The 27,846-nt window shown below is 44.9% G+C and overlaps 2 protein-coding genes across 2 annotated transcripts; one reads left to right on the forward strand and one right to left on the reverse strand.

The window, feature by feature from the left end:
- Positions 1 to 210: 210 nt before the first annotated feature.
- Positions 211 to 6,229, reverse strand: LOC124673727 (formin-like protein 13). Its single transcript, XM_047209767.1, has 4 exons — positions 5,047 to 6,229; positions 4,745 to 4,959; positions 1,588 to 1,826; positions 211 to 1,239 (listed from the first exon to the last, which is right to left on the reverse strand). The coding sequence occupies exons 1-4, from the start codon at positions 6,168 to 6,170 to the stop codon at positions 448 to 450; spliced, it is 2,370 nt and encodes a 789-aa protein (XP_047065723.1). The 5' UTR covers positions 6,171 to 6,229; the 3' UTR covers positions 211 to 447.
- Positions 6,230 to 25,000: 18,771 nt separating this feature from the next.
- On the forward strand, positions 25,001 to 27,418 carry LOC124673625 (pentatricopeptide repeat-containing protein At1g25360-like). The gene has a single exon (XM_047209671.1). The coding sequence runs from the start codon at positions 25,001 to 25,003 to the stop codon at positions 27,416 to 27,418; it is 2,418 nt and encodes an 805-aa protein (XP_047065627.1).
- Positions 27,419 to 27,846: the final 428 nt, after the last annotated feature.

Below are 27,846 nucleotides of genomic sequence, written 5' to 3' on the forward strand. Positions count from 1 at the left end.
AGTTCACCTGATCAGCAGATTCAGAAGTACATTCAGAAAAAGAAGGATAGGTATTGCAAGTAGTTTTTCTTTCCCCGCTGTACAAAACTGCATGTGTAAATCCTGGCTCTTTTGAACCTTTTCGTTTTGACAAATGAAATTCAGGTGGGGAGTTCATTCTGTGCTAATTACTGATGACCGCATAAGAAAAACTGTGAGCATCTTCTGACATATCATAATATTGCGAGCTGAACAATTTCCCCATTTCCAGTATACCACAGAGACAAGATTTCTTTTTGTCTTTGTACAGCTATCTTTTTAACCTTTGTAGACATCTAGCATATTACACAGTAATGTCCTCTTCTGAGTTTTGAGAGTGATGATTACACATGATAAACCCTCCAAGAATCATTTCCCTCAGAGCTAAACTACTATCTGTGCATCCAAAAAGAGGTTCTCTATGTTACTCTACGAAGACGAACTGTCCTCGTCTGAGGAGCTAAGCTCTCTTCGCGGTTCATACCGCCGTGGCGGCACTGACGTGCCAGCCGTGACACGGAATGACTTACCGGAACCCATCATCACCCTCTCCGGTGTTCTGCCGACGTCCCTGCACACACGGTCCAAGATCAAGAGGAATTCACTCACCACCATGAATACCCTCAAAGGGTGAGGTTCCTCTATGGTGGCATCACCGTGGAAGTACTGTGTGGTCTCCTTTACGCGCTGCAGTGCGCTCCTCTCTGCTACTTTCATGCTCTCGATCTCTATTTGTGCTCTTCTGAGAAACGTATCCATTGTCTCGAAGAACTTCGCACTTGAGCCTTGATCGGGGCATGTCTCCTTAAGTTGCAAGACAAGTTTTACCTTCTCGAGGTCGGTTGTGAGTCTCAAGACACTACCACTCAACGTGTCCATCTCCAATGTGGCTGCCTTTTTCACATTTGAAAGCTGAACACTCAGCCCTGCATATACTTTCAGGCCATCCTTCTTGAACTGTTCTTTGCTAGCACTGCCAGGATCTGTTGCTGTTTGATCAGAATCGAAGCCTTCTGAACGGATGATCTCTTGAACGACGAAATGGAGCAATGTTGTTTTACCATCTGCTGACTTGACATCTGCGAGCTTTAGAAGAGAATCAAGTTTGATGGCACTTGCCTTGCCCCGATTAGTACCGTCATTCATGTGGTTCCCAGTCTTGAGAACAGTATCCAGCAACTTCAAAAATAGATTGCTGCTTCTTAAGTCTGAACAAGCTGCCTGAAAAAGTTATGAAGGAATATTATATTTTGACAATTAACCTGAATATTTGTAATGTCTGCCATGAGTTAATGGAATGCCTGAAGGAACTGGCACAAATTCCATAGTGAAGTTCTTCTGGACACAAATAAACGGAAATTAACAAGGATGAACTTCACAAAATGACAAACATCACATGCACCAAAACTTGAATATTGACTCTTTTGTGAAGCATGAAAGCGCAAATGGAAATTTTATTTGATAAAAAATTGAATGGCTGTCTAGGGAACAGATGTAGTCCAGCTAGTTTATACAAGAGGAAGTATTGTAAAAATCAAACGAAAACATTGAAACATCATAGCTGTTTACCTCCAAAGTTCCAAAAGATTTCTTTAAATAATTCACTTCAGTGTCAAAGTTTGCTCTGTAAAGCATTGCATCCACTCTCTTGAAGGCAAAAGGAATATCAAGTACACTTTTCAGAAAGCGCTCGGCAGGATCAATTTTTGATAAGTCACCACTATAACGTTTTAGCTTCAACTCTTCTTCTTTTGTTGGTGCCATCTTAGCTAGTGTTTCATAGAACTCAGGCTTATCCTCTAGGTTTCCTGCTTGTTAATGTATTCAAAGTGTCAGAATTACAACAGATAAAAGTTCCATTATGCAAACACCAAACTATAAGAATAGTCCAATCTACAACAAATACAAAAGAAACCCCTTTCAGGTGAACCCAGAGACCTAATTAAAAATCATGTCAGACAAAAGAAAGAATTGGAGCAGCTAACGGGAAACACACATCTATGTTCAGACCTGCTGCATACTGCAAAATAGTAAATGCAGCCTGAAGACTGAACATTGCTGCACAAGTAGCACTGAACTTTTTATTGTCTAATTCATTGTAACATTTGAGCTATATATATACAGTAATGTGAAGTGTGAACAGTATTCTTGGAAGCTGAATTTATACCAAATATATAGATGAGATTTGTTGGTTGCGGACAATAAATTAACAAGGAGTAGAAAAAAGTTGGTTGGATCCAGCCTGCATAGCTAATGTCACCGCCAAAAAAATAGCTCATGAATGTTTCCATCTGGCCTCGTAAGAAAAAAAAACAGAACCATAGGTCCATTACGATGTCACCCACAGGCATTATACTTTTCTACAGACCGTACTCCGTAACAGAATAAGCTACCAGCTCTTAACAGTGTTTTTCTAATCATTCGAGTTGATGTAAGGGCACATACATAAGAAAGCTCCAAACAATAATACGCAAAGTTTGGGGCATAGCTCAATCACAACAGTTCATTTCAGAACTAGTAATGGGGCTAATCATGTCTGAAGGTGTGCATGGCCAAAGGTCCACTAAAATCCTACAAAATGTATGTTACTTCTATCAAACGATAAACTGAGTGGTAATCATATCCCTCACAACTCATATGTACTATTTTCCAGAGAAATAATCTCGGATTATTTATAACTCATCAAACGAAATGTAATCCATAAAAATAAAGGCGAGGCCATCATACGAATCTGTACCACGACATCAATAATGCATATCTACCGATTAGAGAACTCGATTGCTAAAACATTTATACAAATAAAATTTCAATATCATTCAGTGACAGTTGGCGTCTCTTTACCAACCTTGTGATCTGTGAGAGCTTGAGAGCGGATTTCTTAATACTGAATGTAATAAATACAGCTTTAGAGGAGAAATGTTATGAACAAAACACCTCAACTATTTAGATCAGGCAATGGAACCAACACCTTTGTTTGGTAAAGCATGACCTGGCAGAACAATGCATTACTGAAATTACACCTAACGGGAACTACTTTTATGATCCATACCAGCTTCTCTTTGGTGTATAATAATCTCAAATATTATTTCCAAGCATGGAAGAATCTGTCTAATGTTCACCAAGTTAATTTCTCCAGAATGACTATCAACTACTTTCCTAACGGATTAGTAAGTTTTCAAATCTATTAATGAGACTTGAAAAACTGCCTAAAACAGTTCAAGAATATTTGTTAATAAATTGCATAAGTAACTGAATAATGGAAGGTATTTACCACTACCTAGGTCTACCGTCAACAGATTCCATATCCTGTGATACCCCAAGAAATTTCGTATTCATAATGGAAATGATACCCCTCCTAAATAGTACAAGATGATGTTTTATCCAGTGAGAAAATAGAAGAAAGAACTTGGCAAGAAATGAAGAATTAGATGAGGAAAAAAATAGTCTTAAATGAAGGGGCAAGCTTGAGATAACCAAAATTGGCATGGAAGGACTTCAAAACTGCTATATTTACAAAATAAGAGTACATGAGTTCAAAAGCAACTGGCATCTAATTCATATGAAATATTTTATGCTGGTAACTGCATCTGATACCATAGCAAAAATTAGACCCATAACACCACCACATGACAAAGCAGAAGCACCAAAAGGTAAAGCACTTGCGTCTTTGTGAAAGATGCAGATCGCCTCTTTAATCCATGTCGTAATCTCCCTCCCAGCAAGATTGCTTAACTTGACATGGCTGATGATGCTATATCACTGATGGCTCTCAAAAATATCAATACCAACTAATCAAGACTTAACCACGTAACACAAAAGAACTAGTTTAATCAGATGGGTCCAAGGGTCCAGGCCCTCAGCTCTGGAAACTCAACTATCCACCAGCAGAAGCTTATAATCATCCTTGTTGGAACACACTGCATCCAGACGATTTGATCGTGGATGAAAGCAACCTCCCACCCCAAAAAAATCTTGAGTGTGACAATTGAGGTCAAAAGGCAGGACAAGTATAGGAGCCTTCACTATCGGCTCACATCAAAAGAAAAGAAAAGGTGTCATGCAGGGAAGTGGAGGAGAGATTCCCTGGTATGGTAGGCATGTATATTAGTTAGGTGAGCAATACGACAATTGCTGAATTCGTGGGTCTAAGTGTAGCATATGTGTATTTGGTGAACAAGGCGTTGTGTTTAGTCAATTCAGCGTAGTACCAGGGTTACAGAAATTAGCAAAGATTAATGTGTGAAACACATGACTAGAAAACGGTTTGATGCGTCGCACGTGGAACGTGTGACGCGGCCCCATAAAACACAAGATTTGGCTCTCAAGCATTGCAGTAACTTCTGTGATCACCACAATATGACAGTTTTAAAGCACAGGACCAGTTTAATACTAGCCATAATGAGTACAATCTGGTTAGTAAACTATTGCCAATTTAAGTAAAATTGTCAGTTTGAATCCAATCAATCCCCTCCCCTTCCTACGCAAGAGTGGCATGGGACTCCACACACACAGGGGACCAACCAAAATAGTCTCCAATCGATTGCCAAGTTGCAGCTGAATGTACTTGGTTCAGCAATAACTAGATTGTACTCATGCAGCACTGCCATCGCCATGGCATGTGGCCACCGGAATTGCACGAGAAGAGAACAGAACACACAATTGGCTTATGCAACCAGGACAGCAGGGGTAGGGGACCGTACTGGAAGTAAGATATTCAGAAACTCACCGTGCACGAGTGCTGCGATCACCTCGTCCGCGGTGACATTGAGCGCCTTGAGCATGATCGCCACGTTCTGCAGCCTCTTGGGGTCGAGCAGCCGGCTCTGCTGCTGCTTCCAGGGGCCTCTTGTCGGTGCCCCCTGATCGGAACTCCCCGCGGCGGCCGGGGCGGTGGCGGCGCCGTTTCTCGGGAACAGGCTCTCCATCGCCGCCTCGTCCACGCTGCACACGACACGGCACGATGGGCAACGGCGATTGGTAGGTAATGTGGAAGTGTGGAGACGTGGATGGGAGAGGCAGCGCGCTCACCGGAAGGAGTCGGAGTTCTTGACCTGGTCCCAGACGGTGGTGCGGCCGGAGATGGCCCGGAGCTTGTCCCAGTGCAGCGGCTTCAGGCTCGGCGGCTGCGTGCTCCCGCGTTGGACGTCGGAATTCTCTGCTCCCCTGTCTAGGACAGAGGAGGTGTCAGGCGGGCTTGTAAAAGATAAATTGGCCAGAGCGGCGGGAGGCGGCGACTCGGCGGGCATCGGCCGCAGCAGTCTCTGCCTCGGCAACGGCGGCGGCGCAGGCGGGCGAGGAGGCCGTGGGTGGTTCGCGCGCGGTTGTGGCGCCGCGGGGACAGGCGGCGGCGGCGGTGCCACGGACACGGGCAGTGGCGCGGGGGGCGGCGGCGCTGTCTCGAGGGTGCTGCGCTGGCTGGTGCTCCGGCTGAAGGAGGACATGGCGGTCTTCCGGGCGGTGTAGAACGTGGCGTGGTCCTCGTCGGAGGAGGAGTACTCCGTTGTGCCGGTCAAAGGCGGGGTGGCCGCGGGCGGCGGCGGGGCCTGCGCTGCGCCCGCGCGCTTGAGCGGCGGCAGCGGGCGGAGGTCGGGGCTGGCCAGCGTCGGCGCCGTCAGCTGGAGCGGGCGGAGGTCGGGGCTGGACCGGTGCTGGCGCACCTCCATCGCGGACGTGAGCGGGTCGAGGTAGATGGCGTCGGACGCCGTGGAGCTGGGCGGCGGCGAGCGGTGGCGCCGGGAGCTGCTCCCGGCGTCGCTCGGGACCCGCGCGGGGACGGCCTTCGCCGTGGCGGTGGCGCGCTCGTCGTCGTCGTCCGCGTTGTCGGCGACGCGGCGCCAGAGGAGGACGCAGGAGTAGGACAGCACCGCCAGCGCGACGAGGCCGCCCGTGAGCGCGATCGCGATGATGTTGGTGACGCTGGGCGCGGACCGGCCCGAGCTCGACGTGGACGCGGCCGCGGCCGCGGCTGGAGGTGGTGGCACGGTGGCGCCCCCGGACGCCGGTGGCGGCGGGGACCACTGGATGGGGAAGAAGGGCTGGTGGAGCGACCGCCGCGGAGCACTGGCCCCGTCGGCATGTTCCGCCGCCGTGGACCAGAGCAGCTCACGTAGCACGAGAGCGAACACTGCGGCCGCGACAGCCCTCGCTGCCATGGAGAATTCGGAATCGTCCTAAATCTCCATCCTCTGAATTTTTCGAAACTTTTACGCGTCGTGGTAGCTTCGGTTACTCGTTTGAGGCGCTGTCTCCGGGAGGGAAGTGCGTGTGATATAGGGAAGCTGCGCTTTCGTCCAAACGATGTCACGCTGGCATCCGGGCCCCAGCATGACGCTTGTCCCGGAGGTCAGCGAGACGGCTTGATTCAGAAATCTCGATCGCTTCAGGTGTGGAAGAGCCGAGCGAGCGAGCGACCCGCCATTTCGGCGTGTTCAACCGGGTTGGTCACAACGAACAACGAACGAAAGGGCTAGCTAGCAGACGACGACGGGCATCAATGCGGAGCCATTGACGAGTGGGCCCGAGCTGCCAGTCGTCGCCATCGCCCGGCCACTGCCAGCCAGTAGAAACTCTGGACAGTGAATGAAGCGGTAGTCCAGTCGAGAAGGTACCGTTCGCGTGCGTGGCGGACCCGGTGAAAGACTTGCATCAGCCAGCGTTTATCACTGTCCGTACTTACCTGGGCTCCAGCTCACTTGTTTGGCTGCACCACTGCCGAGCTGGGTCTCACCGGACGGTGACCAGACGAGCAAGGTTGGGGATGAAATGACGTGATTATCCGGATATGATCCTGTCATCTTTTCCCCCTCCTGCGGTGAAGATGCACTGTTCCTGTTCGTGCGTGCCTGTCACTCAGTCAGTGTCAGTGAGTTTAGCTCCTAGGGCCTGTCGGGAACCCAAGCGGTGACGACTGACGACGTGGCACGCCGCGGCCAGCCCGGAGAACTGGTACTCCGTCACTCCGTGGGAAAACAAAATCTTCCAAGCAAGATCACACCGCGTCGGCGTCCCATCTGAAGAAACTGTAACGGGATTCCAGCGTGCAGTGTGTAATCTCCGGGACAAGAACAGTTTCCGGGAAGAAAGCTGAGAGGCTAGGCTTGTTTTGTTTGGTTGCTCGTAAGTGGCATCTCCAACCAAATCCGCGATCCAAACCGTCTGTTTCCGGTAAATCTATTGCATAGAAAATTCTAAATTTACATATATATATTTGGAGTAAATTTGCTTCAAGAAAATTGATAGAACTAACATTGGCTTCATCTTGACGTCTCCTAGTTGTTCTCGTCGGAGTGGTAATGGTTGCGGCACATAGTCTCGTCGAAGACCTTGACGGTATTTCGCAAAAAAAAAAAAGACATTAACGGTGAAGACGACGTGGCCATCATACATGAAAACGACAAAGTGCCTGACTTCAATGGCGTGCGTGCGAGAGAAGCTCCTCCAGCCGTTGTGGAGGAACATGTGGCCTTCGCCGTCGACCATCACCTCCGTGGAGCACATGCCAGTCACACCGCCGGACACACGCAGGAGGACATGGTGGGGCTCTTGCCCATCGGCGATGAGGCGAACCTCTTCGGCAGGCGCAGGTTGGTCATGGGGCTGGGCGACGATGGTGGCTGACTTTGGCTTCTCCTACCGCTCCTTCCTCGGTGACCTCCTCGGTCTTGGCCACTCCCATGGCCCGGGAGCCACCCTAGACGCCCTCCTCACAAGCCTATGCCGCCAGCCATTGCTGTTGACATGCCTATGGTGGTGGTGGTGTGGAATGTAAGAGCATCTCCAGTCGCGTCCCCCAAAGCGTCCCCCAAAGATATTTGGGGCGCGTCGGACAATTTTTCGTTCCCAGCCGCGCACCCCAAAGTCTCCTTCCGTTACGCGCGTCCCAATACGGTGTTCGGCGCCCCGAGCCCGTCCCCGATCCACTGGGGACGCTCCGGGCACGCCGGACACAACGAGAAGCGAGGCGGGGAGTGGCGGGCCCGACACGTCAGCGGCACATTCAAGTTTAACCTAACCGTCACCTACCCCGCGATGAAAGTTATTGGCGCGCATCGACGGTGCAGTTTCCGCAGAGGCGCGGCGATGCGTCTCGTCGCGCCTAGCTCTCTGTGCCGGCGTTAATGAGCGCCACCGTGATGTCTACGCACGCTTCTATTCTTGTAGACAGTGTTGGGCCTCCAAGTGCAGAGGTTTGTAGAACAGCAGCAAGTTTCCCTTAAGTGGATCACCCAAGGTTTATCGAACTCAGGGAGGTAGAGGTCACGTATATCCTTCTCAAGCAACCCTGCAATTACGATACAAGAAGTCTCTTGTGTCCCCAACACACCCAATACATTTGTCAGGTGAGTAGGTGCACTAGTTCGGCTATGGATGATCATGAGTGGTAATTGCAATCTAGAATAAAAATGGCAGCAAGCAAACATGTAGCAGAACTGGTTGTAAACGGTGTTTCAATCTTAGAAACAAGGCCTAGGGATCATACTTTCACTAGTGGACACGCTCAACAATGATATCATAATTGAATACATAGATATTATCACTTCACTATGCTACTCTGAACCACTCTCCGGTTCATAATAAACACAAATTTATTACGTAGGGTTGCATAAGCATTCCTTAAAGTTCGCATTCTCAATCTATAGACACCACACGCTATCACTTTGAGCATACAAATATGGTACTAACTAGACACCACAATTCATAAGTATTTCAGTAAATTAAGCTCAAGAAACAAACACGGTGTGCACACTATTACCTTCACACCGTTGGACAAAATTTCCCCGAAGATCACATAATAAAACAACTCGAGTAGCACAATAGTTGAAGAATAACATCTACTTATTCAACTAGATTACAAAGCTCATGATCACATAAAGAGCATAAATGGAGAGCTAGATAGTCCACATAGCTACCGGTGAAGCCCTCGGTCTTGGGGGAGAACTACTCACTCCTCATCATGGGAGTCGGCAATGGCGATGAAGATGGCAGTGAAGTCGATGGAGATGGCTCCGGGAGCAATTCCCCATCCCAGCAGCATGCCAGAACAGAGTCTTCTGTCCCCCGGATCTTGTCTTCGGCGGCGGTGGAGCTACATAACTTTTCGTGGATGGAGGTTGTATTATTTAGGGTTTTGCATCGGGAGGCATTTATAGGTGGAAGGGCGAGGTCGGTGGAGGCCAGGGGGCCCAAACCACCCCTAGGCGCGGCCAGGGCCTGGGCAGCGCCTAGGTCTGGTTTGGCCGCCCTGTGGCGCCTCCTCGTCTCTTCTCTGGACTTCGTCTTCGTTACGGAAAAATAAGATCTTCAGCTTTTGTTTCGTCCAATTTCGAGAATATTTCATGTAAAATTTTTTGAAATACAAAATATCAGAAAACAGGGAACTGGCACTGTGGCATCTTGTCAATAGGTTAGTGCTGGAAAATGAATAAAAGTGCAATGAAATGTAAGCAAAACATATGTAAATTGGTGTAAAACAAGCATGGAGCATCAAAAATTGTAGATATGTTTGCGATGTATCAAGCATCCCCAAGCTTAACTCATGCTCGTCCTCGAGTAGGTAAGTGATAACAAAAATAATTTTTGAGGTGACATGCAGCCAACATAGGCATGATAGATATAATTCTAACAATAGAACTTAGTAACTATGTTACAACATGAGAATTAACTCAAACAAAGGGTCATGAATAATTGTTCATTGAAAGCAACTGTTTGTTTATGAGCATAGAGAAAACATAGCAAAGTGGTACTCAACTTGTCCTTTCTGAAGTAGCAAAACATAAATTCCAGGACACCTTTAAAGTTCAAAGCGTGACTAGATACAAGTAATTTAAGAATAAGCAATATCATAGTCATGAATCAATCAATAATAAATTTTGGGACTGTGCACACTATACTCAGAATGACAACTATGCTCTCTTAATTTGTGCATAAAGCGAGAAGATGAAGACTCAACATAAAAGTAAAAGAAAGACCATGTGCAGAGGGAAGTAAGATTACTCATGTGCTAGAGCTTTTTGTTTTAAATACAATAGGAGTGTTGAACATATATATTTTGAGAGGTATGCATGTCTATGTCAACGAATGTCATCAAACAATCTATCATCCTTTCATATAGTGACCTCAAGAGCGGCTCCCATGTAGTTCTCCATTGCACACCATTATTTAGGATCTCTCCAGTACATAATGTACAGAGCATTATTTGTTTATTTTATAGTTTACTTGGGATGGGCACCCAGTTGCCTTGCTCTTTTTGCAATATTAAGGACCAACACATTATTCATGCTAGTCACATAATGAAGTCGTGAAAATACAATAAACCATTCCATACTTCTTCATGAGCTGAGAACAAAACACAAAACAGGTAGTAATGTTTGAAGGTTTAAAGGTTTAAAGGTAGCACACAACCAATTCATTTTGGAGTAGCAGTGAAATACCACATATAGGTATGTATGGTGGAAACAACTGGAAAACTTTGGTTTTTGGTGGTTGAATGCACGAGTAGAGCTCATACTCAGTATAGGCGAAGGCTAGCAAAAGACTGAGAGAGACCAACTAAGAGTGCAATAATGACCATAATCATGCATAGCGACAAAACATTATTAATCAAAGCATAAAGTGATATTACAAGTCAAAAATTAAATGATCATAGAGGCTTGATAACCCACAAGTATAGGGGATCGCAACAGTCTTCGAGGGAAGTAAAACCCAAATTTATTGATTCGACACAAGGGGAGGTAAAGAATACTTATAAGCCTTAACAACTGAGTTGTCAATTCAGCTGCACCTGGAAAAGCACTAGTAACATGGGTGATGTGAAAGCAGCAGTAATATGAGAGCAGTAGTAATAGTAACACAACAGCAGTAGCAGTAATATGAGAGCAATGGCACCAGAAAATAGTTGATACTACTTCCAATGTCATGTAGGAACGAGTATATGATGATGAAAGATGGACCGGGGTTCCCAGCTATCTACACTAGTGGTAACTCTCCAATAACAAGTGTTGGGTGAACAAATTACAGTTGGGAAATTGATAGGATTGAAATAGCATTAAGACAGAACATCAAGATCATTAATCATGTAGGCATGTTTCCCATATATAGTCATACGTGCTCGCAATGAGAAACTTGTACAACATCTTTTGTCCTACCAGCTCGGTGGCAGCCGGGCCTCTAGGGAATCTATCGGAAATTAAGGCACTCCTTTTAATAGAGCACCAGAGCAAAGCATTAACACTCCGTGAAAACATGTGATCCTCATATCTAAGCCTTCCCCTCCAGCTTGTCCCAATTTCAGTCACTTTGGGGCCTTTGGTTCCGGACATAGACATGTGCATACAACTTGTAGATACAATCTAAGCAATAAGTATAGAGCTTAAATCTAAGATCATGCCACTCGGGCCCTAGTGACAAGCATTAAACACAACAAGATTGCAGCAACAATAACTTCATAAACTTTGTAGATAGACAATCATAATGTAACAATCCATCGGATCCCAACAAACGCAACACCGATTACATCAGATGAATCTCAATCATGTAAGGCAGCTCATGAGATCATTGTATTGAAGTACATGGGGAGAGAATACCAACTAGCTACAGCTAGAACCCGTAGTCCATGGGGGAACTACTCACTGAGCATGATGGAGGCGGTGGCGTTGATGGAGATGGCTTCCGGGGCACTTCCCCGTCCCGGCAGGGTGCCGAAACGAGACTTCGTCCCCCGAATTGGAGTTTCGCGATGGTGGCGGCGCCCCGGAGTCTTTCTCGGAGTTTCGTCAATTGGTATCGCGTTTTTAGGTCTCCGGGGCTTAAATAGGCGAAGAGTCGGAGTCGGAGGGTGCCCGGGCCCCCTCACAGATGAGGCCAGCGCGGCCAGGCCTGGGGCCGCGCCGCCATGTTGTGTGGTGGCCCCCTGGCCCCTCTCCGACTCTCCTTCGGTGTTCTGGATGCTTCCGGAAAAAATAAGATGTTGGGTCTTCGTTTTCGTCGAATTCCGAGAATATTGCCCGAACAGCCTTTCTGGAACCAAAAACAGCAGAAAACAGGAACTGGCACTTCGGCATCTTGTTAATAGGTTAGTTCCGGAAAATGCATAAAAACATTATAAAGTGCAAGTAAAACATGTAAGTATTGTCATAAAACAAGCATGGAACATCAGAAATTATAGGTACGTTGGAGACGTATCAAGGCTTTAGTTGACTGGTTTGTAGTCATAACATCATGTAAACATGTGCCAAGTCAACCCAATAAAGCATCAAAGGAGAATACCACAATATTATGCTCTGTATGATGCAAACAACACATGATTATTTCAATAGCACATTATGCACTCTCAGCTATTTGAGACAATTCATGCTACAATAATAACTACCAAGCATATGATAAGAATAGCATCCAACATGACATGCCAAAGTCTATGCCACAGTCTAAACAAGCTTTCTTTTGCATCACTATAAGCATGAAACATGTTACTCGTCTCCAACACCAATCGACTTATTTTAAACAACTCTCATAGATAATAATCAATAAAGACCAGAGAGCTAATCATACTTAAATAAAGAAAAATAAGAAGCTCTGAACAAAATAAGAATAGAAAACCAAGAGCTAAACATAGTACTAGCAAACTAGAACATCCGCATAACAATAAGAGTGAAAACGAGTGTTCTATGCAATGAAAACGGAGCATGTCTCTCTCCCACACAAGAATGCTAAGATCCAACCATATGCTAGATAAAACAAACAAAATAAAACTAAAAACAAAAATAAAGACGCTCCAAGAATAACACATAGCATATGAAGCAATAAAAATATAGTGTCTTGAAAGATGACCTGATGCTTTGTTGATGAAGAGGGGATGCCTTGGGCACCCCGAAGCTTTGACGCTTGTACATCTTGAATATTTTTGGGGGTGACATGGGCATCCCCAAGCTTGAGATTTTGTCAATTTTTCATCTCATTCCATCATTCTTCTCTTCCTACACTTGAAAACTTTCTTCATACAAAACTTCACACAATTCTTATTAGCAGCATTAGTGCAATCAAAATAATAAATCCATTTGATTTAAGTTCCAACATATATCAAAAATCTATTAAAATATTAGCTACTGAAGCAACTTCTTCAATAAGCTCTTTGCTCAAAAGAACTCAAAAAGAAAGAGATTAAGCGGCAAATGCTATTAGTGGCAGAAATCTGTCAAAATAGAACATCAGGTAAAGATCAACTTTTTGGAAAATCTTCTGTTGCTCAAATCGAAAAATGGTCAACTAACGAAAGTTAGATAATAACATGAGTAATATGCACAAAAATTGGCAGCTCAGTATTCCGCTCTGGCCGTGAATACGAATATTTATAGTGATAGTACATAATCTGTTTTCAGGATAGCAACTTCTCAAAATCTTACTTTCTTCTTATTAGAGGCTATTCTTAACACAAAAACGAGATAAAATGATAAGAAGAGGTTATTACAGAGATACTAACTTACAAGACTCAACAAAAAAAATTACAGAAATAAAAAAGATGGGTTATCTTCCAAGAGTGCTTTTCTTTAACGCCTTTCAGCTAGGCGCAATAGTTTGAGAAGATGCTCACATAAAAATTACGAATTGAAGTAAAGGAGAGCATCAAGAAGAAAATACAACAAATTTAAGTCTAACCCACTTCCTATGCATAGAAATCTTGTACACAAATAAATCCACAAAGAACAAAGTGACAAGCATAGGAAGATAATACAAGAGTAACTTCAAAACTTTCAGCATATAGAGAGGTGTTTTAGTACCATGAAAACTTCTACAACCATATTTTCCTCTCGTATAATAATTTTCAGTAGCATCATGAAAAAACTCAAAAATATAACTGCCACATAAAACATTCTTATCATGAGCCACATGCATAAAATAATTATTACTCCCCACATAAGCATAGTCATTCCCATTAATTGTAGTGGGAGCAAATTCAACAAAATAGCTATCACTATTATTCTCATCACCATAATCATCAAATATAGGAGGCATATTGTAATCACATTTAATTTTCTCCTCAATAGTAGGTGGACTGAAAATAACATAATAATCATTGTAATCATCATACATTGGAGGCATAGTATCATCATAGCACCTCCTCTAAAGCTGCGGAACTAAAAAGATCATTTTCATAAAAACTAGCTTCCTCAAGCTTAGACTTTTCCATAGCATTATCAATAATGGTGTTCAAAGAATTCATACTAATAACATTGATACCAGCATGTAAGTAAAGTTCCATATGTTTTTTTAGTTTTCTCTTCAAACACCTAATATCCTAACTCAAGATAAATACTATAAAGCTCTCTAATTTTATTGTTATTTTCCATTAAGCCTAACTAGTGAAAATAAAAACAAGAAACAAAAAGATATAATTGCAGAATCTAAAGAAAATAACCTCGAGCACTCACCAGCAACTAAAAGACTTAGTAGCCAGAGGATGTGAGTACCTTTTACCTTACCTCCCCGACAACGGCGCCAGAAAAGAGCTTGATGTCTACGCACGCTTCTATTCTTGTAGACAGTGTTGGGCATCCAAGTGTAGAGGTTTTTAGAACATCAGCAAGTTTCTCTTAAGTGGATCACCCAAGATTTATCGAACTCCGGGAGGTAGAGGTCAAAGATATCTCTCTCAAGCAACCTTACAATTACGATACAAGAAGTCTCTTATGTCCCCAACACACCCAATAGGCCAATACACTTGTCAGGTATATAGGTGCACTAGTGAGGTGAACAGATAATGAAATACAAGTAATATGGATGATTATGAGTGGTAATTGCAATCTGGAATAAAAATGGCAGCAAGCAAACATGTAACAGAACTGGTTGTAAACGGTGTTTCAATGCTTAGAAACAAGGCCTAGGGATCATACTTTAACGAGTGGACACTCTCTACAATGATATCATAAATGAATACATATATATTCTCACTTCACTAAGCTACTCTGAACCACTCTCCGGTTTGATAATAAACACAAATTCATTACGTAGGGCTGCATAAGCATTCCTTAAAGTTTGCATTCCCAATCTATGGACACCCCACGCTATAACTTTGAGCATACAAATATAGTACTAACTAGACACTACAATTCATAAGTATTTATGTGAATTAAGCTCAAGAAACAAACACGGTGTGCACACTATCGCCCTCACACCGTTGGACAAGATATCCACGGAGATCACATAATAAAACCACTTGAGTAGCACAATAGTTGAAGAATAACATCTACTTATTCAATTAGATTACAAAGCTCATGATCACATAAAGATCATACATGGAGAGATAGATAGTCCACATAGCTACCGGTAAATCCGTCAGCCTCGGGGGAGAATTACTCACTCCTCATCATGAGAGTCAGCAATGGCGATGAAGATGGTGGTGAAGTCGATGGAGATGGCTCCGGGGGCAATTCCCCGTCCCGGCAGCGTGCCGAAATAGAGACTTCTGTCCCCCGGATCTTGTCTTCGGCGGCGGCGGAGATACAGAACTTTTCATGGACGGAGGCTGGATTATTTAGGGTTTTTGCGTTGGGAGGCATTCATAGGCGGAAGGGCGAGGTCGGTGAAGGCCAGGGGGGCCCAAACCTCCCCTAGGCGTGGCCAGGGCCTGGGGAGCGCCTAGGCCTGGTCTGGTCGCCCTGTGGCGCCTCCTCGTCTCCCTTCTGGACTTCGTCTTCGTTACGGAAAAATAAGATCTTCAGCTTTTGTTTCATCCATTTCGAGAATATTTCCTGTACAACTTTTCTGAAATACAAAACAGCAGAAAACAGAGAAGTGGCACTGTGGCATCTTGTCAATAGGTTAGTGCCGGAAAATGTATAAAAGTTCAATGAAGTGTAAGCAAAACATATATAAATTGGTGTAAAATGAGCATGGAGCATCAAAAATTATAGATACGTTTGCGACATATCACACCGCTCCTCCTCCTGCCTTCGGCCTATAAAAAGTGAGGCTCTCGCATCGTCCCTCACACACGAACCCTAGCGCCTTTCTCCCCAACCCTATCCGCCACCATCTCAAGAGTCAAGGGCCTTTCCATGGCTGGTAGAGGCAGAGGTCGAGGCCGAGGTCGCGACCATGGCCATGGACGCGGTCACGGTCGTGCTGGAGCAGCAAGGGCTGCACGGTCACTGTCGCCTGTGACGTCGTCGTATTTCAAGCGAGAGTGGGAGTTCGAGTTCATCGTCATCCTCAATGGCGACCCACTCGGCATCCAGAGGCTGCCAGACAAGTTCTCCGAGTCTGTCACCAGCAACGAGCCGATTGCGCTGCAGCTGCGGGAGGATGGCTGCGGCTTCTGCCGGTGGCCGGTGGACATGCTCTTCGACGGGCGCGGCAAGATGTACCTCTACACCGGCTGGGAGAAGTCCGCGTGCTTCCCCGACCTCCAAGTCGGCTGCGTGCTCACATTCTCGTACCAATGCGACGAGGAGATGAGCGTGAAGGTGTTCGACGAAACGTCCTGCCACCGGCACTACCACGGCGATGACGAAGAGGAGGACGATTGAACACGCCGAGTGTTCTTTCTTTCCAGCAAAAATGGTCATGGAGGTTTCTGTATGTTCTCCCTGCAAAGGACCAACATCGCTATCATTACCAGCTGGATTTTCCAGTTTAGGTGAGTGTCTGAGAGTGTTCTTTCTTGGCAGGGAACATACAAAATTTGCCAGGTCAACTATAGTTAGGTTTCCTCATTTTGCAATGTTTTAATTTGTGGAAACCATGTTCCAAATTATGTCTTAGTTTGTGGAAAACCATGTTCCCAATTATGTATTATTTTGTGTAATGTTCCTCCTCTTTATTGAAATGAAAATGCAAAAAAGAGTATTTTAATGTAAAAACAAGTTTGGGGAAGCGTTTGTGGGGCACGGCTGGGGAGCGACGTCCCCCTAACGCGGCACAAAGAAAAAGCGTCCCTCAACCGCTCGATCTGGCGCTGTTTAGGGGACGCTTTGGGGGACGCGGCTGGAGATTCTCTAAGAAGTGAGGCTTATGGAAGAAAATGGCCGCCACTGGCCTGCTTAAAAAGGCTAGAGCATTGGATGTTGGTGCATAGAAAGAAATGACGACATTGATGAACGGCGGGCGTCGGACGGTGTGGCCAGAGGAGGAGCGCCAGAGTTAGCCTACTTCCATTGATGGCCAGAGGAAGAAGGTTGTTGGGCCACTGCCATACGAGCCCTCATTACACGCGGGCTGACACGAGAGGATACGTGTGTTGTCCGCACCGACGCATCGGTTTCCCAAATTTGATGCGCCGATGGGACGAAACGAAAGGGTCGGTCCGTTTGGGTCGCCCCACTGGAGCGTGCGCGGTCGGTCCGCCTATAGGGAGAGGGTTGGACTGGGCTGGGGTTTGACCCCAAGCCAAGGTAGGCAGACCCAGTCGGGTTGGGCCTTAGGGGCCAATTCGGTCTTGTCCAGTTGGATCAGTTGGGCTCTAACCATTTTAGTCGTTTGACTTATTTTTTTAGAAAAACATTTGAATTAATAGAGTAATATAAAAATCAAATAAGGAATAAAATTTTGGATAAGGAAAGTTCCCAAACATAAGTAAAAATAGCAACAAATGTTTTAGAGTCCAAAGAAAAATAATATGAGTTCTTCTCTAACTTTAGAAGACAAATTATTAAATCTTAAATTATCAAAGCTCAAACCCTAAGCAAATAATTCCCTAGTTTGTTCAAGATAATAAAAATTCATCTTTAAATTTGAAAATGTATTTTCCCTCAACTATTCTAAAATCTAAATACATAAAAACTAAGGAAAAACATTAATATGTATTAACTTGTATATATAAGTTGCTCCTTAACTCTAATCCATTGTTCACAATTATTAGTGTTTAAACCCTAAAAAGGTATTTTTCATGATTATTACTTTCTAAAAATGATAAAATTTTAATAAGAATGTTAAAAGCGTGATCAAATTATATTTAAATGTTATTTCTTAGCTTTGATTTTAATTTCACAATTATTTCTTGTAGTTGTATGGAATATATGAAACTCTATTTTAAGCATATATGAAACCCCTAACTTAATAGTTACTTAAAATTATTAAAGAAGATAGTCTTACTTTAACAATTACTTTTAAAAGCTTTCCCAAGAAAATGAAAAGCATGTTTCTATTCTACTGAAGCATTATAAACCCAAGATACAAAGGAAAATTGTTAAATTTATGTCAATAAACCTTGTGTGATTAAGTAGTAGAAGATAAGGGTGGACCCTAAAGTGTTACTTTGGATGTCCATGATCTTTTAGGTAAATTCAAATTCTAGATGAATATTCACTTGTCTTGTTTAGATGTTCCATCTAATACTTACTTAACAATTAATATATGATTATAATAAACCCTAGATCACTAAATTTTATTTGTAGTACTAATTATTCATTAAGTAGTATATTCTACCAAAGTTATTCTTTTAAACTACATAAAAGGTAATCATTAAAACATGTCTTTTAAAGCTTATAACAAATAACTACCCTAGGTAGGATAAGATTATGCCAACAAATTGTATGTTATTATCTATTGGTATGCTTTATTGTTTAAGTTGTAGGACATTTACTAAGTCAATCCAAAACACTAATAATAACCCTAAGTGTGAACCACATCTAAAAGTGCAACACATAAAACAAAATCAACACAAATAATTAATCTTAAATCATCGGGGTTAGGTTACGTCTAAAACACTTGCATATCATATTAGATATGCATAATAACGTCTTTGTCGATCCTTTAAACATTGTCCTTACCAAATTATGATGTTATTTTTAGAATTTGGAGTTATATATCGTATCAAAGTCTTTGCTTGCATAATCTTACAGTTAACTAGGCTCTCATGCCATTGATTATTTTTATCAAATTACTTGCAAAGTACTATTCGTATCATTCATGCACTTAAAAGCAAAGTATTACTTTTACAATCATGAATATTACTATGTGGTGACTGATGGAACTATGGTTTTTCTTGATGGTGGAGGTTTCATTGCAACTAGGTTATAGTCACATAGGATTAACAAGCAACGTCATCTAGTGATTCTAGTGGCGTATATTGCGCGTTAACCATAAGATCTGGAATGGGACGGAGAAGTGAGTTGTACATTTTTTTCCTTTCGCATATCAACTGACTTGGCAGGTCTAGGTTGTGATTCGGTGGCTTCACAATAGTTTGGGATGGACTTAATCTCCCATCCTTGTTGGATGAAGGGTGCCCTGCCGTCTATGGTGAATTTTCTATAGCATATCATGGGTAAAGTTGTATGTTCCAGGAGAAGTCTACTGGGGATATATGAGTGGGACAAAAGAATAGGTATGCCGGGTCACAAAGGAGGGCAGTGATTATCGTGAATCTTACAATGAGTCCCACACCAGCAAAGTGTGCATGAGCTTACGACACTCAGATGTGCAACAAGTATAAGAATCTTTTATGGGTAAAGTAATGGGTAAAATAATGCACATCTGTAGAGTGTATTGAATTGTCGCTTGTCTCTCTTTGTTTCGGGAAGGAACTACGAACGCAGCAGGAAAGGAACTCCATGATGTTCTGGTCAACCTTTTCGGAATAAAATAAAAAATTCAAGAAATGATTACCAAAACTTGCATTTGCCTGCGACTTTCTGGTCCATGGATATAGTTAGTGCATGATACACATATTCCTATTATATTGAACGTTTTGAGTACGCTAATACTCACTCGTTTCCTCTTGAACCGCCTTATTAGATTGGGAGTCACCGAAGAAGGATCTACCGTTGAACTTGAAGAGGAAGGCCTCAACCACTACATGAGGCAGGACTCAATTGGCACAATTAATGGAGTCAACTTCCACATCAATTATGGGTGAAACTTTGACTAGTAGTAAGAGGGAACCAGTTCCCTAAACATACCTTGGACTAATGTTTTTGGTGTACCATTCTAAGGGATGTAATACTAGTGAAACATTATTTCATTGATGCTATGTCAACAACCTGCGTACTGCAACATGCAGTGGTATGTTGGGTCACCACATGCCCTTCATTTGGTCACATGCATCGCACACAAATGGAGAATAAGTATGGTGTTTTGTTACACTGCATAACATGAGGCGTTGAGGTGTACTGTGTTTAACTAAACTAGTTCACCATACTTCGATTCGATATAAGTTCTACATGAAAATGATGCGCCTAGACATTGCGATTCCATTCCATTCTTGCAACCGGTTCCTAATTTTGTTGATTGAATGTCCATTTCATGTTTATATTTAGAAGTTTTTTGGAATTTTTTTTGTCAAATTCATCGCAAACGGTTGACTGTTTGAAGTTTATTTCGAAACTTAGCTTCATCTCACTGTTTCAAACAATTTTTCGGTACTAAGGGTGTGTTTGGATTGCTACCAAACCATATCCTACCAAGTTTTGTGTCATGACCAAAAGATTGGTTGTTGTTTGAATAGTTAACAGTTGTTTGGCTTGCCAATGCTTCACTACCAACTTTAGCTCAATTTTTTAGCCAATACAGGCCAACTTGTGGACAAGGAATAGCTCAACCAAAATATTAGCTAGCTAAAATTTTGGTAGGGCAATCTTGGGCACAAATTAAACACGCTCTAAGTTATCTATTTTAACATTCGTAGGCAAGTATATCTACATCTTTGCAGACGAGTTTTAGCATTCAAAAACAAGTAGATCTAAAACTTTCATGTCCTCGGTTTTCGTACGGTGCTTGTTGGGAGTGTACGACCCGTCGTAGTAGTTGATGGTCAGCCAAAGCGTGTTGTTCGACCCGTAGTTGGGGTCGGCGAGATGCTCGTAGGTGAGAGGGTGTGGCGCTTCTCGATGAGCGCCGCCAGACACTCGTCTTCCGGCAGCGCTAGGCCCCCAACACTGATGTTCTACCTGCTCGCCAGCTTGGTGTCTGGTGGTACGAGGATGTCGTTGTGTGCGAGGAAGGTTGCCTCCTCGAGGGTGAGGCTTGGTCTTCTGCCGAAGCTGCTTCCTTTGCCATTGTTAAGAGACAGTGGAGGTATGAGGAGGTAAGTAGGCGAGTAGCGCCCCCTCCCCCCTAAATGGTCGGTTGCAGGTAGCTAGACGGGTCGGTGAAGCATCCACTCCTGCGTGGGGAGACATACGATCACGCGGCCATTGGTGTGTGCGGAGACATGTGTCCTCGCTTGGGCCACCGGTGAAGGCAATAAAAAAAGGTTGACGCGGGCCCGTGTTGCAGCCAAAGTGGTCGACTCCTATATGGCGGTAGGTGCCGGCATACCACGCCGCCCCTATGGGTCAGGTCGGTATAGGTGTACCGGCTATTTTTTCGTGCTCCAGAATCCAGGAGCATGCTATGGGGAGTGCTGGTGTGAGTCTAATTCATAGCCGGCACACGAACTATTAAAGACGCTATTAGGGTTGCCGGTGGAGATGATTATGATTTGAACAAACTATAACGGGATTCCAACGTGCAGTGTCATCTCCGGACCAGCAACTGTTTCGGGGAAGAAAAAGAAGGATGGGCTAGAAGCCTAGCAGAATGCCGAGGTCGCAACCGAGGATCATTAGATCTTCCCGAGATTCGGCAGTGCTTGAGCTTCCACTATAACCACCGACTGAACAGCAAACGTGGGGACGGAGCATATGCGACACGAATTTGTCAGGCTGGCAGCATGGCGGGAACCATCCCGGAAATGTATCAGAAGTTCAGTTTTATTGTTCAGTGAAGTGAATGAAGTTCAGTTTGAGGCGCCCGCCCTAGTGCTGCAGGAATTTGACCGCAAACCCCAGCCATGCGCTACTACTACTGACAGAAATTGGAATCATCAAGTGACTTCAGTAGAGTACAATACGGTTTAGTATCAATCGGAGAAGACGACTGCGCTATTTGCAAGCCGCTGTCGCCTGTCGCTGTACCGTCCGTCCACGATTATTCTCGCATGTACCTGGAGCAAGCAAAGGCTGAAACTTTCCCGTATTATTCATTGAGCTTTTGACACCAACGCTTTTGTCTGCTTCAGCTTTCCCTTGCATCTCCTTCCTTCCAGTACGTGCGAACAGTGCAAGGTATACACGCGCTCTTAAGCAAGCATAATGACCACCTGGAAAGACTACCGCGCTGAGTAGCTACAGGCTTACTCCTAGATAGATAGCCGTTTAGCGACCTCGGTGGCTACCATTTGGTGCGTGCCGGGCTCGTTGCCATGCGTGTGGAATGGAACCCGGGGTTAGTTTGGTTCGGCTCGATCATCTGTGGTCTATGACCAAATGATGATGCTCTGATCAGATTCAGAAGTCCTGAATCCTGATATATAGCAGAAAAGGCTCGGCGAGCTACTCGGCTGTTTCTACGCTCCTGTCGATGGCCGTGGGCGTCGCCGGCCTGCGAGGTGCGCGCCAGTGCGTACAAGGGTAGGTACAAGGCTAGGAGCAGAAGAGCACGGGTGGATCGCGATCGTTTCGTCCGCTCTCTCGCTCGCTCGTGCGGATGCAGCATTCACGCTGATTTGATTAAGTTTTCGTAGTCCACAGGCTAACCATGGCTTTGTTGGCTTGTGCCATGAAGGCGGCAGTTTTGGTCCATACCTGCTAACGCTATTTTACTATCGTTGAGCTTGAGCGAGCGACGGCTACGTGGTCACCTGAAGCGGTAGAACGGCTGCGCAGGCGAACAAGAGTTGGGAATCGCGCCGACAGTCTTGTAGCTCGATCGGGGCCTCGGAGCTCAGTGAGAGATTCTTCAGGCTCTGGCTTCATGGTCCATGCTGTGCTCTGCAACTGCAAGACTGCTCCATATGGGAGCCTCCTACAGCCTAGGATGCGCTGCCGACCTCTTGACATTCACATTCATTCATTCGGTCCAGCAACAATCATCACGGCGATCGACATGAACACACGTGGCTGGACTGGTTATGTATCGTCGTCGACATGCATAGTGGGGACAGGAACACGCGGTGAAATGTTCGAGCTATGCTTGTTTAGCGATACCAACGCCTTACTTGATACCATGATACCACTCTTCAAAATTTAAATTTTAAAAATTTAAAAAATCAAAACCAAAATTTTGGATATTCACAAGATGTGTGTCTACATACCCTGAAACTTTCATAACCAAATTCAAGATACCCTAAGAGAAACAAAAATGAGAAATCAAGCATGAATAGTGTCATATAAAGACAAAACACAAAATGCCACTATTCACATAGCATTTGTATTTTTTTTTGTTTCACTTAGTGTATTTTAAATTTAGATGTGAAAAATATGGAGAACGTAAACACACATCTAGTCAACAGCCACAAATTTGTTTCGAATTTTTTTTACACTTACAATTTAAATTTTATGAAGTGGTATCATGCTATCATGTGAGGTGTGGTATCACTAGATATTTCTCTGTTTAGGTGGACGGGAAGGATTTGCACAAGCAAGTACACCCTCCCATCGGATTAAATCGACGCGTAGGGGAGCCAAAACTAGTGTATTGTATGGGCAGACGCAAGTCAATTAAATAGAACTGGAGGAAGTATATACTAAGCATGTTCTACTAACTTTTGTACTACCCCTATGGCTCTGTCCATAAAAAAGATGTCACAAATTTGTAGAGTGTTTAGATATATTTAAATATAGATAAATCTCTGATATCTGTTTAAGAACGGAGGGAGTATAACATATATAGGCTTGTCCAAGTAACTTTGAGTTTTTCAGAGTAAAGGAACTTTTCGGTGACACGGATCAAAACTGCATGAGATGGCGAACGAGCTGTTAAAATTTGTGTTTGACCACTAAAACGAGATTTTTTTTGGGGGAACCAAAACGAGATGTAATCATGTAGCGATGCGGATGGACGTTGGCATGTGGTAACTTGGGCTTTGGCCTCAGACCCAGGCCCAAATTTCCTTCTTCATTGTGAATAGCATTTGAGCTGGGCTAGCTCCCACGCTTCGATCCGCCCAGGCCGGCATGTGTGGTCCAAACTCCACCCGAGGGTGTTTCTATTACTAGTATGAATTATGGTTTTTCTGCTCCTGAGCTCATATGCTCTTGCTTCAAGAAAAAACAGGATCAATTTTCGCCAACTACATAATATACAACGGATAATTGCATGATCAAAAGAAAACCAGCTACCGAGCTACATAGGGTAGGATAAGTTGTGTAGGCGACAAAGATCACAAGCGGCGTCAACATCAAATTGAGAGAAAGAGGGTGTGCAGAGGGGAGAGAGATGGGGCCACATGAACCATAATGCTTTTGAGTACACTAGTTCTCCACCGGCTTTATGATGTTTTTCATGCAAGTATAGACAAATGAGAGGTGTCAGGCAAAGGAAAAGAATCAACACGATACTAATGAGAAACCCACCGTTTGGACCAACAAGGAAGCCCTAAGTCTAGGTGTGCAATATTTACCTATTTTTAGAGGTTGAAGAGATCTTCAAGACCTAAAGCAACCATTTAAAAATGTAACACCTAACCACACAGGTTCAAATCGCGAAGTTAGGTTTTCTCTCTACAAGGGGTACATAAATGGATCATGAGAGATTGGGCAACTATGGTAGCTACCAAGAGACATTGGTCTCAAAAAAGGCAAGAAAAAGGGGTTCCACATGGTATCGGGTGTTGTTTTGATTCACTAAGAGGAATCCGGAACATAGGCTGGAAGAGTACATCTACTCTAAAGCTTTGATATTCGTCGTTCAGCTAACAAGATCGCCTATTATCCTACAAACGATGTCTTCGCCTTATTGTCCACTCGTTCTTAAATATAAGCCATATTTTATTTGTCGAAATATTTTTTTTGGTTGAGCTACTCGTACTTCATGCTCTGTTATTTGTTCAAATTTTGGCAGGCCCCAAAAAATCGGTAGTATTCATCAGAGTTTACTTTAAAAAAAAATTGTTATTCAGAGTCACAACGAGGCGAACGCATAAACCTACACAAAACCCCCGTGGCACATTGCCATTTGAACACTGGGCTGCCGTGCGCGCCCCCAAACCGCCTAACAACGAGGACGAGGGATGCCGCCTCGGCCGCCGCCGCCGCCGGCCGTCGCCTCCCTCCCCTACCAATGCTCCGTCCTCCTCCGCAACCTCGCCGCCCGCCACTCCCCTGTCCCGACGGCCCCCTCCTCCTTCCTTCGCGCCCTCCGCTGCCTGCACGCTCGCCTGCTCACCGCCGCACTCCTCCACAACCCGTCCCACCCCCACCTCACCCTCCGCCTCCTCCACCTCTACACCATCTCCCCCGACCTCGCCACCCCCGCCATCCTCTTCCGCTCCGACCCCGGCCCCATCGCCGCGACGTCTCTCGTCTCCGCCTACGCCATCGCCGGCCGCCTCCCCGATGCCGTCTCCTTCTTCGACTCGGTCCCGCCCGCCCGCCGAGACACCGTGCTCCACAACGCCATGATATCCGCCTTCGCCCGCGCCTCCCTCGCCGCGCCCGCCATCTCCGTCTTCCGCTCCCTGCTCGCCTCTGACTCCCGCCGTCCCGACGACTACTCCTACACCGGGCTCCTCAGCGCCGCCGGCCAGATGCACAACCTCGCACCATCGCACTGCACGCAGCTGCACGGCTCCGTCCTCAGAGTGGGCACCGGGGCTGTTCTATCCGTGTCCAACGCCCTCATCGCTCTGTACATGAAATGCGATGCGCCTGAGGTGGTCGGAGACGCGCGGAAGGTGCTTGACGAAATGCCGGCTAAAGACGTGCTCACGTGGACCACTATACTCGTGGGCTATGTCAGGAAAGGCGATGTCCATGCTGCTAGATCAGCGTTTGAAGAGGTTGATGGAGAGTTCGATGTCTTGTGGAATGCGATGATTTCAGGGTATGTCCAATCGGGAATGCATGCGGAGGCGTTCGAGCTGTTCAGGAAGATGGTGTCGAAAAGGATACCGCCCGACGAATTCACGTTTACTAGCGTCCTCAGTGCCTGTGCAAATGGCGGGTTCTTTCTGCACGGGAGGTCTGTCCATGGGCAGTTCATTCGGTTGCAGCCAGATTTTGTTCCTGAGGCATCGTTGCCTGTTAACAATGCCTTGGTGACCTTATACTCAAAGTCCGGGAAGATTTCTGTTGCTGCAAAGATATTTGACAGTATGAGTTTTAAGGATGTAGTTTCTTGGAACACCATTTTGTCAGGGTATATTGACTGCGGTTGCTTGGACAGTGCAGCTAGGGTGTTTAAGGAGATGCCATATAAAAGTGAGTTGTCGTGGATGGTGATGGTATCGGGATATGTCCATGGAGGGCATGCAGAAGATGCTCTGAAGCTGTTTAACCAGATGAGGTCTGAGGATGTCAAGCCATGTGATTACACTTACGCTGGTGCGGTAGCTGCATGTGGTGAACTTGGGGCGCTGAAGCATGGAAAGCAGCTCCACGCACATATTGTGCAGTGTGGTTTCGAGGCAAGCAATTCTGCGGGAAATGCACTGCTGACCATGTATGCTAGATGCGGTGCTGTGAAAGATGCTCGTCTCGTGTTCCTTGTGATGCCCAATGTTGACTCTGTCTCGTGGAATGCCATGATCTCAGCCCTCGGGCAGCATGGATACGGTACAGAGGCACTTGAACTATTTGACAAGATGGTTGCTAGAGGCATACATCCTGATTGGATTTCATTCCTCACAATTTTGACCGCCTGCAATCATGCTGGCTTAGTAGAAGAAGGCTTTCAATATTTTGAGTCCATGAAAAGAGACTTTGGCATTAGCCCTGGAGAAGATCACTATGCCCGGCTGATAGATTTGCTTGGCCGGGCTGGAAGAATTGGAGAAGCCAGGGATTTGATCAAGACAATGCCTTTTGAGCCTACCCCAGCCATTTGGGAGGCTATTCTCTCTGGCTGTCGGACTAGTGGAGATATGGATCTTGGTGCGTATGCGGCAGATCAGCTCTATGAGATGATACCACAGCATGATGGCACATACATACTACTGTCCAACACATATTCAGCTGCTGGACGCTGGGTTGATGCTGCGAGAGTAAGGAAGCTAATGCGTGATCGTGGGGTGAAGAAGGAGCCTGGGTGCAGCTGGATAGAAGTTGGAAACAAAGTCCACGTGTTTCTTGTCGGTGATACAAAACATCCGGAAGCGCATGAAGTCTACAAGTTCCTTGAAATGGTTGGTGCTAAGATGAGAAAGCTGGGATATGTCCCTGATACAAAGTTTGTGCTGCAAGACATGGCACCCCATCAGAAGGAATATGCACTATCCGCACACAGTGAGAAACTGGCAGTTAGTTTTGGACTTCTAAAATTGCCTCTTGGAGCCACAGTTACAGTTCTTAAAAACTTGAAAATATGTGGTGATTGTCATACTGCAATGATGTTCATGTCACTGGCAGTCGGACGGGAAATTGTTGTAAGGGATGTTAGGCGGTTTCATCATTTCAAGGATGGAGAATGTTCATGTGGTAATTATTGGTGAATATAGTTTTTACAGTCATGGCAGCTGACCTTCCAACATATGCCCTTCAGTCAAGGATTCAAAAGCCAGTTACGGAAAAGGTATAGGACCATTTCTTGTACCAGTTACTCGTGATAACCAGTTATCTGACAAACAGTCTCGATGAACATTTTCTTAAAGCCACATCCCAACTTGCTCCGTATTCAGTCAGTTACTGTTAGCTCAAACGGTTAGTGAATTACAGTCCATGAATTCCAATCTGAAAATTGCACCTTGAGTTTCTGGGTAGACTGGTACCTTTGTTTTCCATTCTACCCCACCTATGACCTCCTATACTGTATCCCTGCCTCCGGGTCCATGTTTTAGCTTTAGCTTATCAGCTATCTTGGTTGTAAATAAACAAGTGACACCAAATAGAAATCCAGGGGCATGTACCGATTCAAATTTTC

Source organism: Lolium rigidum, chromosome 7 (assembly GCF_022539505.1).
Source record: "Lolium rigidum isolate FL_2022 chromosome 7, APGP_CSIRO_Lrig_0.1, whole genome shotgun sequence".
Lineage (NCBI taxonomy): Eukaryota > Viridiplantae > Streptophyta > Magnoliopsida > Poales > Poaceae > Lolium > Lolium rigidum.